Source organism: Vombatus ursinus, unplaced genomic scaffold (assembly GCF_900497805.2).
Source record: "Vombatus ursinus unplaced genomic scaffold, bare-nosed wombat genome assembly UNPS02014811.1, whole genome shotgun sequence".
NCBI classification, from domain to species: Eukaryota; Metazoa; Chordata; class Mammalia; order Diprotodontia; family Vombatidae; genus Vombatus; species Vombatus ursinus.
In genome coordinates, this window is record NW_020954589.1 from 10,951,206 (window position 1) to 10,970,513 (window position 19,308).

A 19,308-nucleotide genomic window follows, 5' to 3' on the forward strand; every position below is an offset into this window, starting at 1 on the left:
ACACACACACACACACACACACACACACACACACACACACACACACAGAAGCCCCTCTCTTACAATCATTCTTTTAAAAAAACAAAACACCAATATCAGAGGAGGATGAGAAGGACCATATTCTCAGAACTATCATCCAAACAGACACTAAAACCTTATACATACATTGCTCAAGCACACAAAGACACACATACACACAGAGGCTACAGGACCCCCTGCAGCTGCATATCTGGTCTGGGAAGCTTAATGCCACCCTGGCAGTGGCAATGGGCAGACAATACTGCAACTACATTTCAGATTCACTCACTGAGAGACAACACAACCCTCCTGACTTGGTTATTTGCTAAGACTTTTTAGTGTGGTTTGGGGAGAAGGGTGATTGGAGGGGTAAGGATAGGGGCTGGAAGAGGACTTTGCATATTCTTGTATCTTTGGCAGACAGCTGTTCTAGCCTGGTTCAAGCTTCCCACTGGGATAACCATATCCTACATGTCCCAGAGCCAACAGGCAGCTAGGGCAGTGCAGAGATTTGAGCCTGAAGCAGATGTATAGCCAGCAGCTGGGCCCCAGCTCTGGCTGTAATTCCCGTACCCCGCCCCACCCCCTCCCCTGCCCATTAACCCTAGTTCCCAGCCACTTCTACAAAGCACCCTGCCCAGAGGACCTCTCGTTTCCAGACTAATGTGGCCTCTAAGACTGAGAAGTGACTGAATGTGGCTCTCCCCTATGGCTGATTACACTTCCGGCTCTAGTTTCAATATTTCCAGACAGCAGCAGCTCAGCCTCCACAGGCTGGCTGTGAACACATCACAAAGGAGGACTTGAGGGAGGAAATTTGGTGAAAACAGAGAAATATATGACACCTTAAAACTTACACACTACACACTAGCTGGTGAATTACACCACGAAACATACACACTTTCTTTTTTTGGGGAGGGGGGAGAAGAACATAAGGGCATGTAGTCTATCCCCTGTTATTGAAAGTCAATGCATGAAAAACCCTAAACAGAATCTCACCTGTGGACAATATTTCTCTATAATAAGAGAAATGTGGAAGAAAAGCAATTTTGTTCCTTGTTACAGATTTCAGAGTGTGCGTGTGTGCCAGGGATACCTTCAGATGAATAAAAAGACCTCCACCATCTGAGGCCTGTTCCAGAGGCCTCCTCTGTTGAAGACATGGGGAAAGAGTGGTCTTCAGAGAGGTTTTTTGGTGACAAAGAGCCACAGGTCAGTTAATTCAAATGCCAAAAGGGTAAATCAACAAGATTAAAAGGGGGGAAGAGTGACAATTAAATGGCTGATGCCATTCAAAACACAAGGTCAGCACCTGCTCTAACCTCACATTAAACAGATAAAACACTTGCTGCAATGACACACGGACTCCCAAAACACATGTTTCACTTGAGCTTTCCAATCTGCCCTGCTCAGAGCAAGGAGTACAATAGCCAATCCAAAGCCACACACGCTGCCCCTTGTTCTTTAAAAATGAGGTTGGAGGACAGGGAGAGAAGGGGGGGTGGGAAAAAAAAATCAAAAACAACTTAACATTTTCTCAAAACAACAGCCTCTCTATAGGCAAAATAAGTTTTGTTTAAAAAGATGGCTTTTTTTCTCTCCCATTTCTAAACCTTTTCCCCCACCTGAGCAATCTAATTACTTGTGTTAGCTTAAAAAAAAAGAAAAAGAAAGCCCCTCCCCCCTTCCCATAACACAGCTTGACCGTGAGGATTCCTTCTCTGTAGCCTCGATCAGCATTCCCACATGCACACAGAGTTTACTTGAAACCAGTCTGTTCAGATTCCTCTTCATCCAGGATGTGGAGTCAGAGCCAGAGGTCCATATTGTGTTGTCTGGAATCCAAAGGAACCCCTTGCCCTCCCTACCCAAAGTCAATCCTTCTTTGTAAATTTCTCTTCATGATGATACCCATTTTAAGACTGTCCAAAAGGATAAGGGCCGTGGAACCCCTGGAAGAGAGTTGAAGACAATAAGTGATTTATTTTTGACAGCATCAAGACAGTGTTGACAAGTCAACCATTAATAGAACCAATTGCATTCAATACACTTTCCTTTGTTCCACTGTCTCAACAATTGCTAGTACGGTCCCTTGGTCACTAGATGTCAGTAAGACAGTGGAGGGAACCAAGGACTTGGGAGTGAGAAGGCCTAGGTTTAATTAACAGTGTTGATATTGTGTAAGATCTCCCCCAAAGTGGCCAGCTAACATGACACTTTTGTTCTTCGTCTACAAATCTGGACATGGTGTACCACATATGTAGGTCACCTGCTGTCACCCATTCTCAAGGAAGTTTGCCCCCAAATTCCATGCTTCTAACCTACGTCCCACATACAGGAATCCAATGTTTCATGGTCTTATTTCCCCTATCTGCTAAGAATCAGATTTAGTCTAGTACACCTGTTGAAAGAAATGACTAAAGAGCTATAGTTTTTTCTTCTCCTCCATTCTCTTAATATTGCAACTATCACTCTTCTCCTACTAGTTCTTTCTTTCTTTCTTTCTTTCTCTTTCTTTCTTTTTATTATGATCAATTTTGAGTGTCTGGGAACAAAATTCCGTTAGCCAAAAAACCCTTTGTTTGATAAGTAACTGTTAATATGTATACATTTAGATAACCCCACTTCATCAAGGAATGTTAACTAGCCACACAAAGTGTCAAGAGAAACAAGTCACTAAAACAGATGTTAACTTTTTTGTGGTAGGAAAGTAGAAACTATGATAAACTAATGTAACAGGATATTATTGCACCGTAAGAAAACTACAAATATGAAGAATTCAGGAAAATTTAAGAAGGCTTATATGAACTGGTGCAAAGCCAAGTAAGCGGAACCAGGAGAGTAATTTATTAAAAAACAAACACAATAACGTAAAGGGAAGCAATACTGAAAGACTTCAGAACTCTCATCAAAGAACTGAGAGTGAAGCATGCCTACTTTCTCCCAGTAAAAAGGTGAATGACCAGAGTTATAGATCAAAGCATACACTCTCAGACAGAGGTATATGTTGACTTATTTCATTAGTTGTACTCACCAGGCCATGTTACCAATTTGTGGGAGTGCTAGCACTGTCCTATATGAACCAAAGGACTATGATAACATAGTATAGTGGCAAGAGCAGTGCTGAGGACTGTGGCTCAGGAGGGTTAGTCTTGCCACTGACTGACAGCTTAACTCTGGGCATGTCAAATATCCCTCTATGGGCTTCCCTTTTCACTTCTATAAAATGAGGTGATACAGCATAGTTTCTTAACCCTGAGGCCCACAGACCTCCCCTCAATGCATCTGTGGATAGATTTCAGGGAGTCCATGAACTTGGATGGGAAAAAAATGACATCTTTATTGTAACATAATTGATTACCCTTTGTAACACTATGTATTTTATTTTATGCATTTAAAAACATGGTTCTGAGAAAGCATCAGGGGCTTCACCAGCCTGCCAAAGGCGTCCATGCCTCAAAAAAGGTTAAAGACTTCTGGACTAGAGATCTTGAAGGTTCTTTCCAGTTCCAATATTTTAGTGATTTTATTTTCAAGTTTGCAAAAATTTACCTGAACCAGACCACAAAAGATCCAGAGACCCAGTGGCTTGATTATATTCAAACCTAGAGACCAGGGAAACCAGAAAGAATGGGGAGGGGGCCTCCAATGTAAAGCACAACCTTACCTAAATGCTAACTAGAGGTCTTCTTCTTGCTGTTACCAATCACCCTACCCCGCCCTGCCAGAATCCCAATTACTGAATAGTGTCACTGAACCAAAGCCCCTGGGAGCTATCATTCCACTTCCCTGATGCTCTACAGCAGACAGCTCCAGCCTTCCATAGTCCCTAAGAAATAACTATTCTTTAGAGTGACAATTCCAAGCAGAACAGCAGTTACCAAATGAAGAGGAAGGCAAAGGAAAGAAGGAGGCTTAAGACAAGTGGTTCAGACTCAATTCTCAACAACAGTTCAAACACTTATCCTAGTATGCCATAAACCTACCAAAAAGCCAGTGGAGTTTCAGCTTAGAGAAATAATATTATGGGAAGTAGCATGATGTAGCAGAAACAGCACTGTATTTGGGAGTCAAAAGTAAAGACTAAGTCAGTTTCATGAGTTATGGGCAAATTGCTTCCCTTCCTTGAGCCACAGTTTTCTCATCTGTCAAAGGGAGATGATAAACATTTGCACTACAGAATTCACAGATTCATAGAAAAAGTCCTGGATTTTGCATAAATTAGCTATGTGATATCTCGAGCATGCCATTATCTCTCTGAATTTCAGGTTCTTCATGTATAAGACAAAGAGAATAAAAATAATAAAATTATGCTACCTAGTCTACAAAGAGTTGTTGGGGGGAAATAATTATGTTATAACCTTAAAGTATCACTGACAGTAGGCATCACTACCATAGCTAACACACACACACACACACACACACACACACACACACATACACACACATACATATTGGATCTATGATCTCATTTGATTCTCACAAGAACCCTGAGGTAGGCACTATTTTTGTCCCCGTTTTGCAGATGAGGAAAGAAGGCTCAGAGAGATCTGAATGACTTTGCCTGGAGTCACACAGTGAGGAAAAATTTCATACAGATAAATTTGATATGAGGAGTGTTCATTTGCTGTCAAGTGTTTGTTCATACCAAATTAAACTTCCTAGCCTATCTTTTAAACTTCAGGACAGCCTCTATGAGGCACAACTATCCTACCTCCAGCTCATATTACACACATTTGAACTGCCTAGTGTTACAAGTCTGGGAAATACACAGAACAGAGTTCAAGACACAGGTGTGCATCTTCATTTTACTGAGAAGGAAACGTTAAAGCCTAAGCCTGTTGGCAGAGGTAGATGGAAGAACACATTTTAAAATTTCCACACTAGTGCTCTGACCCTTAGACTACTTACTTACAATGTGGTATTTAATCTATTTTATACAAGCTTTCCTCGATCCTCTATTTACCATTTCCTTGACATTTAGGGGAAGGAAGAAATGATTCCTAATTCCCTTTCACCAGAGAAATGGCAATAATTCCAGGGGTGGAGGTACTGAAGGCCTATTTAAAGAGGCAGAAAGGTACCTTCTGATGCTTGTTCTTTCTCCCTTTCCACTGCTCTCATACCATCAAAGCGAGCACTATCACTTTAAGGAAGAAAAAGAATACAATTTTCAAATAGTTTAAGACATCTGCTGTACTTATGCTTGATTTTAAATACTGAGGGCAGATCGTTCAAGTAGAGAGAAAAAGTAATAGATTTTGAGAGGCAGCAAGGAATGAAGAAATTTCCAAGCACAGTTTGTGCAGATTGTCTTACGGCAGGATACCAAAAAACTCCATTTTTTTCCCTCACCGGGAGCTATCAACCTAAGTGCCACTACCATGATTAGTGTTCAGTGCCACTACCATGATTATTGTTCTCTAGCAGCTACAGTTGAAAGGACAGGATAACAGTGTATTGTGGCCAATATGATCAGCTTCCATCATTAAGACAGAGTTAAGGCACCTACACACTAGGAAATAACTTTTTCACTACACACCCAAACAGGGTGAATGTAGACATTACCTTGTGAAATTAAGCTAAGGACTAAAGTAGGTAGGCTCAAGATCACTTTGAGATCTTGACACCAAAAGCACTTATCTGACTTGATTTCAGTAGCATAGTTTCTTCCACAAGTCAGTCATGTCACAGATGACGATGGAATGCAACAGAAGGGATATAACAGGTGGCAACACCTAAGTCCTGAGCCCAACTACAAGACACATGAAACAAAGGGCCACTGGGGCCACGAGGCTGATTACAATGCCCATTTGGAAAGTCAGTGTAACTCACAACTACATTTCAAGTAGAAGCTGAAACTCAAACTGACTCTTGATAATTCACAACAACAGAGGTCAATGTTATTGTGACCAAAAGCTGAAAACAAATAGGAGACTCTCTAAGGAATATATATGAAATAATCTTCATTCACACCCTCAAGAAAAGGTCACAATTTCAGAGTGGGAAGGGATTTCAGAGATTATCTTAATCTAACCAGCACCCAAACAGGAATCCTTTATATAATACAAAAATTTTTTGCTTACAAAATCCCAGTTTAAATCTGTGAGTTTGCAGATTACTGATGAGTTGCTATGCTGTTTTTATGGGAAACAAGAATATTTTCTGGGGAACAAGGAATACGACCTCAATTACCTATAATGACAACACAGTGGCCAAAATTCACAAGACCCTACCTGGACAAGTAGAAAGGCTTTCTGAGGTAGGGTTATTGGGCCCAGCTTCCAGAGACTTTCATTCACATAGGATTATGGTTTCCAACAAAAGTGCAGCAAGTATTCAACAATGAGGAACTCATTCTTCAATAGTATTCCCACTTTCCTCAATGGAGATTCCAACATCCAATGGGTGTCATATCATCGTGCTGGAAATGGAACCAGAGCCCTGACTCAAGTTAGAAGGCAGAGGAACTCTCATGGATATAGAGTATTCTCTACCTCTCAGCTGGGTCAGGGATGCTTTTCTGCTCCTCACAAGAACAACGGGCTCTGCTGCAAGGAGCAGGAACATGACCTTCAACCAATCAAGATGGTAGAGCAGTCAGGCAGGTTCCTGAGTCTTCCAGATTTTATATCATAAGACACCCAGAGATAATCAGGATCTATTATTTTCAAAGATTTTTTTAAAAAATGAAATTGAGACACTCACTTTCCATCTACCTTGAACTCAGGCCCCTAAAATTAAAAAAAAAAATTTCTTCTAATCCTTAGTACACAGCATCTATCAGAGCAAAAGTTGTTTTAAAAAAAATCGTCCAACACATCATTTGCTCTTACAGTTGTCAAAATGGGTGTGAATGAAGATTATTTCATATGTATTCCTTAGAGTCTCCAATTTGTTTTCTGCTTTTGGTCGCCACAATAACATTGACCTCTATTGTTGTGAATGATCAAGAGTCAGTTTGAGTTTCAGCTTCCACTTGAAATGTACAATGAAAAGTGTTTACTGATAAATGTTTTCCTGGGCAACTAGTTGTGAGTTACACTAACTTTCCAAATAGGCATTGTAATCAGCTTGTGGTCCCAACGGCCCCAAATGTGCAGGTAGCAGGACAGTTTGCAAGATGCCTATGGAGTACAATACAAAGTCTACATACTATGATTTGGTTACCAATTGTCTTATCTGGGTTTGGTACTTGAAGCACTTTATGGCTCTGGCTAAAATACTCTGCTCTAAAATAACGTCTTCAAAGAAAATCTGAGTTGAAAACTACTTCTGAGCAAGAGGATGTTTACTGAGCCAAGGTGCCAAGGGGAGAAAGAAATAGTCCTTTTGATGTTATTTATTCACCAATTACTTTCAGCATCATAGTATAGAACAAGATTCAGATTCATAAGATCTAGCCTTCTAGTTTCATTTTCCCCCACTTAGTAGCTGCATGATCTTGAATAAGTCACCTTCTAAGAGCCCCCAAGGGCTCCTAATGTAACAAGAGGGAAAGGAGCACCGGACCTGAAGTTAGGAAATAGGGGCAAAAGTCCAGGCACTGGCTCTCAGCAGCTATAATGTGATTCTGGGCAAGTCACAGTCCCATCTGAACATCAGTTTATTTATCTGTAAAATGAAGATAACAATGCTTGAACCACACAGAATCCTTATGAGAAAAATACTTTGTAAACCTTAAAATGTAACAGAAATCTGAGTCATCATCACCCATCCCAACTACCATCTGACAGTTTTAGTGAGGATCTAAGATGAGAAAAAAAGAAAAAGAGGATAAAAATGTTTTGTAAATGGGAAAGTATTACACAGATGTACAAATTTTGTCACTCAGCTTAGTGGCAGAGAGCATACTTTGCATTTCTTTGGCTCAGAATCAATCCCTAGTCCCTCTATTTGCTAATGCTTTTGCACAATGTGGTATACATACTAGGCATTTAACTATTTGTTGAAATCAAGACTGAAACTCACTGTACTTGTGAGCCTGGCTCTCTTTAGAGTATCTCTAGAAGCTAGACAGACCCAAATTCTGCTGAATGCCTTTATTTATTTATTTTTGTTACCCTTTTCAAAATAGTGAGTTTGCTGTTGGATAAACCACCACAACACGGAAACTTCACACACCTGTCTTTATTTTGCTTTTATTTGTGATTTGATTTAAATAAATAAAAAGGTTCACACAGATTAATAAAGAGACAGGAGGCTTTTGCTGCATGCTGCAAAATAACATAAATCTCCCAGTGTACACTGATGGCAGCATCAGATAACACCATGAGTCCCCTCTCTCTTCTACATCATTTCCTGAGTCATTCCCGGTCAATGCTTCTCCAGACTAGCGCTTGTTCTTTTGTATCACTTATGTACACTGAATACAAACACAGAAGAATATGGCATTTAGTACTTTGGTTCTACCCCAATCCTACTAAGGCAAATATGGGGTGGCCAGGTGGTAAGGCCCTACTCTCTATATATACCAAGGCTACCCTGGTTAAATCAGTGACACTTTTTCAAACCATTAGTCACTTGTCAGCTAAAATAAAATACACTGAATATTGGTATAGATGTTAGGGACAATTTTATATGGGCAAGGATCATTTAGTCAAATCTGGCTTCTTTTCCCCATTTCTTCTAAACTAGTGGTTTTCAATCAGCATGCTGAGGCATGCTACTGGTATGTCATTAGTGAAAGAAGTTTTCTGGCCACTGTACCACTGACAAAAAAACCACTCCAATGTGATTACAGAAGATTCACGTGTGTGTTGGCCATAGATGAGTCAAAGAACCAGCATGAGCAGAAGTTAGCTTGGTTATGAGCAGGGACATGCTCAGTTCATGAGTCTTTTGGTGATGCCTATTACAGTGCCACAAAGCTCCAAGCATGCCACAGAACGGAAAGGGTTAAAAAGCACTGCTAAACCATTCTCCATACTTACCGCCTACAGCAGTTCTTTTGTGGCTGCCAACTAACTTCTTCAACCCTGCTGGGGGCAGTCAGTCCCCTCGGATTCACTCATGTGTTCCAGAATCCCCATGGTCAAAGGCAGCTCCCAGAGTCAACTTGGACATCCCCAACCCAAAAGGGGCAGAGCAGACCCTACCTTGTGGAGAAGCCCTCCCCTACCCATTTAAGCATCAAGAAAAGCACTCTGAAAAATAAAACTCAAACACTAACTTGAATGAGAACAAGTTGTTTAAAGGTCTACAAGAAGACGGAGGAAGCTTCCAGCTGGGTTAGATACACCCCTTCAAGTAAAAAGTTAGGAAGTGCACTCTTCAAACTGTTTGGAATAATGCAAAAACAAAAAACAACAACCAAAAACAAAAACAAAACGGTTCTCCAACAGTGAAGTGTGCTGGACTCCAGGTGGGATAATGGCAGAGCTCCCTGGTGGCCTTTTCTCTACCCTTAGGGCAGGGGAGAACACTAGAATGGGAGTAAGAACTGGATCCAAACACCTGTAGAGTCCCGCTGGGGTGGAAACCCAATGGAGAGGATCTAGTCTGAAGGTCTGTTGGCCGGTGGAGATCCAAGTTCCTGGTGATATAAACAAACTGACATTGGTGCAAGGAAGAAGTCTGAATTCAAATAAGGATTTTTGGTAAGGAATAGGCTGAGACTTATGGACACTCCCCTCCACCCTCCTCCAAGTCCCACAATCCTAGTTGAACTTCTATTCAACTTTGTACAGTATTCTCTAAATACTACTCCTTTCCCTAGAATACAATTACTTCACCCACTATGCTGCTGCTGGGTATAAAGAAAATGAAGGAAAAAATAAAACAAAAGAAAAAACTCCAAGTCTTATTATACCTTGCGGATTCAAATCATTCCCCAGCTCAAAAGTAGTCAATGGTTTTCCATTTCTTTTCACATAAAACCTTCACTTTTCTACTGAGTGGCCACGACCCTCCTAACTGGTTCCCCACTCTAACTACATACACTTATTTCCTACTATACTTCTTTATATACACATTGTTATTCTAATCTGGGGTTGCCTTCTCACTGTTCCACATACTCATTCCTACCTCTCCTTGAAGTTCCCCTCTTATAGCCTTCTTCAATTCCTTTTCTATTAAATCTTCTCTGACTACTCTAGGCTTCAATTTCCTAATCTATAATATGAGGAGACTGGATCAGATCTAACAGTGTACTAGTTATCAGTGGTACATGTGAACTTTTTAAGAATTACAAATACTAACAGATCCAAAGCTGTTAGCAGCTGGTTACACAATGGTGTTGGGGAAGCAGGTCATACAAGCACATCTATGCTAGCTTATTAGGTAAGACTTGTGGAGGACTGCAACCTGGGGTCAATAGTCCATACCTGGATACCCAGGGAATAGCAGATAGTGTTAAGTTTCCCCGGCAGTCTTATATTCTAAGATCCTGTACTCTGGCCTTCACTGATCCCTCTTTTCCTCTGAATTCTATGGCCTTTGACATAATCCAGCACTATCATATACAGTTCATTATTCATCAAGTATATTAGCTTTAGTTTTCCAACCATACTTTCTTTGAGAGGAAAGGCTATTTCATATTTTTCTCCATCCCTCACTGTGCTTACCTAATAATTACTGGTTAATACCAGAATGATACCAGAGTAGTACATAGTAATACCAGAGTAGTAAATGTGAATGTATGGAGTGAATCTAACTGGCCCCCAGGAGATGAAATGGCAGCAAAAACACAGATATTCCTGCTGGAACATGACCAAATCTTTGGAAAGGGTTTTAAAGAAATGAAGGTAATTTAGGGAACCAGTTTCTTTTTGGTGGAGAACAATGATAGACTTTACATTTTCTAGCAGGCTTCACACAGTAACCTGGTAACAACAGCCACAACTGAGCATGAATTCAGAATACAGATATTGTCAACTAAACAAGGAATAAAATTGTCAGGTACTTGTAAAATATGTCAACATGGTTGAACCTATCCCTGCTATCCATGAATAATTCCTCACTAGCCCCGTTTAAAAAAAATTATTTTTAAACTTTTACCAGGATTTGATTGGCACTATTAATATGATGGTAAAGTGTTTCCCCCTCATCCCCCAAAATAGCTCAGTATTCATAAAAAACACAAACTTCATTTTAGTTGTTAGCAAGTACAGTCAGAATCTGGGCAGCTTGGATAATATTCAAAGTTCAAAAGTAAACAAAATGGAGCTAAGTGGTTTTGCTGTCACTTAGAAATAAATGAAATATTCTTAGTAAATGAGGAAAAAAGATCAGTCCTTGGACATAATTTTAATCTTCGGTCTTTCTAATGTGCTATAAGAGAAAGGTTTTTAAACCCATAGTGTTTGATTAATTTATTATGACCATTGCCAATTTAAACACAGGAGAAAATAGTAAAATTTTAACCAATATTCTGATTCAACCAATATTCAAAAAAAGAATTACTTTAGACCTATCAAAATCTAGCAAAACTGGCAAACTCCTAATTACAAAATGTTCATATTGTTAATCTGCTTTAACCCATGGCAAGTTGCTTAAATTCTGTGTTGTCTCCTTCTCAGTCACAAAACTCTTTGGAGTGTTTCTGGAGTCTTTGGAGGAAGAAAGAAGTATACACATATCCACATCACAATTAAAAGTGTAAGGCTACTTTTTTTTTTTTAACACAACTTACCTTGGTATCTGACATCAAAGAACACATAATAATAGTATGTCTAGAATGGCAGAATTATAATTACAAGTCAGGAGACCCAGGCTGTCATCCTGAGTCAACCACAGATTCATGAATGACTTTTGGCAAGTTATAACCTGTCTATGTCTCCTTTTTCCTCATCTGTCAAACAAGGATAACACCTGCACATTTCCGCAGGATGTTTTGAGGATAAAATGAAATAACATTTGCAAAAGGACTTCTACAGTATAAAGCACTACATGGCCATACAGTATTATTAATATGTTCTGTAGATTCCCTTAGAAATATAAGAATTTCAGACAATCAGTATTTATACATGATTTTCTACTTTCCTTTGAGCTCCATGGAAAGTATTTATGTTGGTGGCTGATTTTTCCCTCCATTTAAAAAATTAAAATCTCAATGGCCTGAAAATCCTTAGGAGTCCCATGAAAATGTCTGACTCATTCTCCCCACAGCAATAGACCATGTAACAGTAGGAATGCCAGTAGATTGATTCCTTAAATGCCTGCAAGACTTTACACTTTACACTACTACCTGGCAAGGCTTAGCCTAGCCTACTTGCCCTTACAACCACAAGCTGTCCATGGAGAGACAGCAGCAGTAACACAGAAGTAGAGGCAATTGGGGTTAAGTAACTTGCCCAGAGTCACAAAGCTAGTAAGTATCAAGTGTCTGAGGCTGGATTTGAACTCAGGTCCTCCTGATTCCAGGGCCAGTGATTTATCTACTATGCCACCTAGCCACCCCTATTTATTTCCTTTATGCCCCTAGAGTAGAAGTTCTTAACCTTTTGTTATATTATGGATCCCTTTGGCAGTCTGGTGAAGATCCAGTGAGATCTCTTCTTAAAACAGTATTTTTGAATAAAAATAAAAATACTTAGGACTGCAAAGAAAACAAAATTTACTGAAATACAGCTGTCAAAGTACTTTTTTAAGAAAGTTCATGAACCCTTAGTTAAGACTTCTTGTTCTAGAAGAACAGAGTTGAGTGGACTACTTCTTGTTCCAAGGCAGAAGACCTGGTTCCTTTGGGAAAATGATCTTCTGGAGGCCTATAACCCTAAGAACAAAACGTGACCAAGTTGTGCCTGGGTGTATTTCTGAATTAGAAATCAACACAACACATTCAAAAGAAATTTAAAATCATTACTGATGGATGACCAAACCCTAAACCATCTTGGATGTAATCAGGGGACATAGCCACAGAAGAGTTATTTTGAGAAGTGTGTATCACCCACTGCTGTCACAAGAAACTAAGACATAAGTGTTGCCTATAAGATGCTAAACTCAGGAAATGAAGCTTTATGAAGAACCATTCCTTTCTTTGGAGAATGGGAGAATGAGTAAAACAGATTTCAGTTAAATCAGTAATAAGAGGCTCACAGCATCACAAATCAATGTTGTTAGCTGGATTCGCTATAGCTGCCAAAGAGGCTAGCACCAAGGGAACAACACAATTCTAAATACCACAACTGGTTGCACTATTTGCTTCTGACAGCACAATGGAAGGGGTATGGTCTCTGACCCCTGCCAGAAACTGTTACACACTGGATAAAACAGGGAAAGCTGCAAAGTCCACTACATTCTCCAGGAACCATCTTTTAAAAGTTTTTATAAAAGGCCTTTGTCTGACAGTCAAAGAGAACAATCCTATAGATTAGTAGCTAAAATAGATGGTTACAGGGGCCACTAGGTGGTGCAGTGGATAAGAGCACTGGCCTTGAAGTCAGGAGGACCTGAGTTCAAATCTGGCCTCAGATGCATAATATTCACTAGCTGTGTGACTGGGCAAGTCACTTAACCCCAACTACCTCACGAAAAAAAGAAAGGACTCACATTATAGGGACAGCTAGGTGGCACAGTGGATAGACCACCGGCCCTGAAGTCAGGAGGACCTGAGTTCAAATGGCGCCTCAGACCAAACACTTGACACTTACTAGCTGTGTGACCCTGGGCAAGTCACTTAACCCCAACTGCCTAAAACAAAACAACAAACAAATAAAATAGATGGTTACATACATACTCTGTCATACATGGCCATTAGCCTCACTATAGATGAATATTGCATACTTAAAAAAAAAACAACTTTGAATTAAGAAGTCATCATCATATCTCATCCTACCAAAACATCCAACTTCTTCCCCAAACTGTGAATAATAGGGTCCACCTTTGTTTCACATGCATAAAGTCTTCAGAAAGCTATTTCAAGAAGATGGCACTCTCCTTTGCTAAATCTCTTGCTCCTAACGACTCCCATAAAACTGATTGAAATGAAACTAAATGACATTAAACTAAAGTATCTACCCTAAGTTACTACAGACACTGCCTAGTAGCCAGAACAGTTAACTTCTTATTTAATAGTAAATGGGGGGGGGGGGGGGCGCGGCAGTTAAGAGGTGCAGTGCTACACCTGGAAGTCACGAAGATTTGCGTTCAAATCCAGACTCAGATAAGCTGTGTGTGCCTCTGGGCAAGTCATTGAACCTCTGCCTCAGTTTCTTTAACTACAAAATGGGGCTAATAACAGCACCTACCTTGCAGGGTTATTGTAAAAATCAAATGAAATAATACTTACAAAAAGTGCTTACCACAGTCCCTGGCACATTGTAGGTATTATATAAATACTTGTTCCCTTCTCCTACTTACCTAATAAAAGCAGATTGATTTTTGCTAAATTCTAGATACAGAATTCATCAGACAGAGGTTATTATTAGGAAGACAAATCTGCAAGAATAGGGTACAGGGAAAGCACAGTAGATGACTTAGTGATGGATGAATGAACACCTGGGAACAAAGTGAACCTTTCTATACTGATAAAAGAATGGCAAGGTAATTATTATGACATGGCATTTGGTAGAAGCAGTAACAGATTATCATACTATCATCTAGTCCTGGAAATGTCAAGTAGCCAGAAACAGTTTAAAAAAGTAAAATCAAAACACCCTACCCCAGTCAAGGTAGTTAATAAATTAATTCAAGAGTCTCTTCTTGTCCAGCATAATTAATTACTCATTCAGGGCAGGTCAGCTACTGGCTGATTAAAAAGCTGCTATCATGATCCTAGGTTAGTCTTATTTTCAGAGTGATCTTACGTTCAGAACCAAACCAATTGGTTTGATCTCTGAGGAGTTGTGACTAGTACCTTCAAATTAACAAACTAAATTTCTTCAAAAATTTAAAGAGCAAAATCACAAGAGAAAAACTAATTTTAGTATTTCTTTTCTTTTCCATCCTGTCACACCACTGAAATTGCTTATTGCTACACTTAAAACATCTCCAAAGAGAAGCTATTTTGACCGTAAAAGATCAGAACACTAGAATAAACATATCTGCCAGATTAACCTTGGGTCAAGAGAATGATGTCTATTCACTTGTCTATTTTGTTACAGAGGCTTTTTAGACAAGGGCATATAAAGGGTTAATTAAAACAGGTCCTAACCTTCAAGGATCCCTGGGATAGGCTACTTACAATTGAGCTGACAAACAGACCAGTCAATTTCTAATAAACCAGATTTATGACTGAGCAAAGCAGGTCAGCATACACTTTTCTGGCTACCTGTGGAAGGCTCTCAGGAACTCCTGGGGTATGGGATGCAGACAGAAGAGTCATTCCCACCTGCAGGTTCCCACTGGGCACATTTCATTAAGCCCAAAGAGCATTTTATTATTAAATTGTTGTTGGGGAGGAGTTCTAGACATAGAGCAAAGGTGTCCACTTCCTGACAGTGACAGATGTACCATTATGTTGACACATCCACCCAGCCCTAAAAAAGCAGGATGCATGAAGCAATCTTTTAATTTTATGCTGCCAACCTTAGCAAGTTAAACTGTAACTGTGAAGGCAGCAGAAATTTGTATCTGCTTTCTTTAATTGCTGTCATGAGCTACCAACAGCATCATGACACACTTGACGTGCAGAAAGTTTCTTTTAAGGCAAACCAAATTTCCAGCCATATTCACTCAATGATTTCTGATGCCAAGGATGTTTCCTCCCTACCTGCTTACATCAGCCAGGAGAAACAACACTTACAGAAAAGATTTAGATCTAGAAAAGACTTTAGTCCAAACCTGTTATTTTACATATAAGGAAAACTGAGGTCCAGATACATTAAATGACTTGTCCAAGATCATACAGGTATTAAATGGCAGAGTTGAGTAGCATGAGCCCAAATTCAAAATTCTCCCTACTACATCATGCTGCTGTCTCTGACCTAAAAATCTGTGCTGATGACATACTAAGATCCAGTGGCAAGAATTCTGGGTCAGAATCAGGCAGCCTGTCTAGTCCTGGCTCCACCACTAAAATTCCCTGGGTAAATCAATTAATTTCTCTTTCTTTCAGTTTCCTTTTATGTGAAATAAAGATAATATTTCTGCCCCCCCACACACACCTCAAATCTAGAAGGACAAATAAACAACATTCAAATGACACATATGAATGCTTTTTAGGGAAAAAAGGTGCCATTGACCAACGTCCAATTTATCTGCGAGGTGATGCTGCTTCAATTCTGTTGATTTATTCAGTTTCTCTACCTACCTCTTTTGTTTATTTCCTCAATGAAGTTTAGGAAGATCTGGCAAAAGTTCTAAGTTGTGACACTAGGAAAGATATTTTAAACCAAAAATATTTAGTTTTTCACTCCTCTGCCTAAGAAGGGAGAATCAAACAATAAACTTAGAGAATGTACGTATGACTTTACTTATGGCGAGGGCACTGGTCTTCAAGGTAATGCTTTCCAGATCTTCCATAGCCAGGTCTCCACAACATGACTTTATTATTTAGTTTGAATCATAATGTATCCCCAGTACAAACTCATATTTAAATAGATCAAAAATTTCTAATTCTACAGGCAGTTGCAAATGACTTTTAGAATATCTGCCACTATTTGCCTCTATCAGCAAAAATAATTAAGATGTTACACACACATAGATGTGTGTATGTGTGTGAGAGAGAGAGAAGTATTGTTATTATGCTCATTCTGGTAATTCAATTTAACAAATATTCACAAAACATCTACCATAAGACCTGGTAGAAGTCATTTCAGAGATAATGTATATCCTACCCTCAAAAAGTTTATAATCTAATGGAGTATATACCTAGTATATAAATACTGTTAAATAAGAGAGAATGTAAGTGTCATAAGAGAGGCAACAAAGTACTTTGAGGGCTCAGAGGGCAGAGTGCCAATCATACCCAGTTGGACAGAACCAGGAAGCTCTTCATAAATAAGGCAGCATGTACGTGGAATAGTCCTTTAAGAATAAATAAGATCAGGGGCAGCTAGGTGGTGCAGTGGATAGAGCACTGGCCCCGAAGTCAGGAGGACCTGAGTTCAAATCTGACCTCAGACCAAACACTTGACATGTACCAGCTGCATGACCTTGGGCAAGTCACTTAACCCCGACTGCCCTCACTACAAAACAAACAAACAAAAAAAAAAAAACCAAGAATAAATAAGATCATGACAGAGAGAGATTGATAGACATGGGGTGGGGGGGAGGAAAGTCAGAGAATTCTCTGCTGAATGCCTGGCTGAGAAGTTTGAACTTTTTTTCCAGCAAACAATGGGAAAACCACTAAGTTTTTTCAAGTGGGCAAGTGACATTATCAGAACTGGGATTTGAAAGATGATTAATTTGGTAGCAGTATGAAGGATAATGAGTTTTATCACGTTAACTAAAAAGAAACTAGAAATAGATAACTACTAACCCCATCTTATGTATTCAACCTTATTTCCCATTCCCATATTCACATACATACACGCACACACACCCTCCCTTACTTATTCTCCCCTTGGTACCTTTGTTCATGACATTCTCTAGCTCCCCACCCCTAAATATCCTCCTCCATTTACCCAAATCCTACTAATTTTTCAAAACCCATGAAGCTTTCCCTAATGATTCTATCCCACAACGATCTAACTCCTATTAGACTCACTGTCTGTACTCAATTCAATTGAACAAACATTATAAAACTTTATAAATGACCATTTAATTGTACTTAACAGGTGAGTATTTTAATATATATTGACTTATTTCTAATTGTTTTGTTTAGGTTTTATCTCTCCAATCAGACTGTAAACTGGTCAAGGATCATGTCACATGGGGTGGGGGGGTGGGGCAGAGGTGATAAATTCTCCACAGTGCTTAGGCAACTGTTAGGCACATTCTAGGTGCTCAAAACCTATTGATTTTCCAAGAGCTCTACTCTATTTAGGAGATAAGAAGTGGAGATGACTGGACCTTAGCTTGAAATGCCAGCAGAGGCCTTATTATAAGGCCAAATGCAGTGATCAATATTTCTGACCAGGATGCTGTTCAGGTTTGGAGAATCTAGGGATCAAATTTCAGTTTTGGAGTATTTTATCTCTCCAGATGCCCCATAGTCAATGTTATTTCCTCTTGGGTACCATCTTCAGAGTCTTGCTCTTTGCCACAGTTCTTTTCAAACTTTAACCCCTACTGCAGTATCTCCAAGTCCTAAAGAATCCAATACGGTCCTTGAAAAACTTCAGGCAGTACTATAGTAGTATTACCTGAGCTACAAGGGAAATCAAAACCTCCTCACTATAACCTAAAATTTCCAAAGAAGTGTCAAGCAATGTCTGCAAATCCAAGGAGGGCTAACAGAGAAAATCCTCATTTAAAAGCACCAGTACAAGTGAAAAGTAAAAGTCACAATTAAAAGGGAGAACAATTCAAATTTCAACCAATCAGTGCATGTTCTCATACCATCAGATCATCTTAGAAGAGGGACTTTAGAAGTCACCTAGTCAGGTCCACCACTCCATCCAGGAATATTTCAAAAAGCAGCAGCATATTTTGGGAAGCATTTTAACTGTTAGACAGTTCTTACAATTTTCATCCACTAGCCCTACTTCAGCAGCTACAAAGCCTAAGTCTACAGCCTCTTCCACAAGCCTCAGTCCACGGCCCTTCAACTGTTATGTTCTCCCACTAAGCCTTCTCTTCGCTAAGCTACTCAGGCATGGTTTAAAAGACTCCTCTCCCTAGCTTATTATCCTCCTCTGGACATTTTCCAATTCATCAACATGTGGTATCCCAAACAGAACACAATACTTCTGAGGTAGTCTGAGCAGCAAAGAATAGAGTGTGACGAATTACCTCCCTAGCTTTTTTGTCAGCCAGGTCTTCAGGTACAAGAAATGGCTGCTGCCTATATACACTGAAGTAGATGACACTCGGAAAAACAATGATGTGATAGCAAGCAGTTCACATATAAAGGACAGAGATTACACACAGGAAATCAACTCTCTCAATCCTTTCTTCCTCCAACCCTCACCTTCCCATCAATCCCCTTTTAATGAACTCGTGAGCTCTCCAATTTTACTGGAGTGTTCTAATCAGAATAGCAGTGTTCACCTTAGATCCAGCTCATTTTTACCTAGGGTCAATTGGAATGAACCCACACATGGGTTTCTAAGATTTTGAAATTAGGGAATACTGCTGTCATCAAATAAAGATGAACTCTGCCAACTTCTACAGTATATCCTGAAATGATGTCAGAGCTCCGACCACAGCTCCAACAACATATATTTGTATGAATTTTCCATTATTACTTGAAGGTCTCTCCTAAAAGGCTACACTGAGAAATATGAATCAAACTACAAGCTT

The 19,308-nt window shown here is 39.6% G+C and overlaps 1 protein-coding gene across 5 annotated transcripts in view; it reads right to left on the reverse strand.

The window, feature by feature from the left end:
• Positions 1-608: 608 nt before the first annotated feature.
• The window catches only part of CUNH6orf106 (chromosome unknown C6orf106 homolog), a 102,784-nt gene continuing 84,084 nt past the window's right edge, over positions 609-19,308 (reverse strand). For 2 of the 5 annotated variants that reach the window (XM_027876420.1, XM_027876418.1), the window contains exon 5: positions 609-1,970. In XM_027876420.1, the coding sequence (XP_027732221.1) occupies positions 1,935-1,970 (36 nt within the window). In that variant the 3' untranslated portion in view covers positions 609-1,934. Of the gene's footprint in view, positions 1,971-9,190; positions 9,571-10,044; positions 10,132-19,308 lie in introns of those variants that run through there. The other 3 variants (XM_027876419.1, XM_027876417.1, XM_027876421.1) reach the window with 2 other exon arrangements.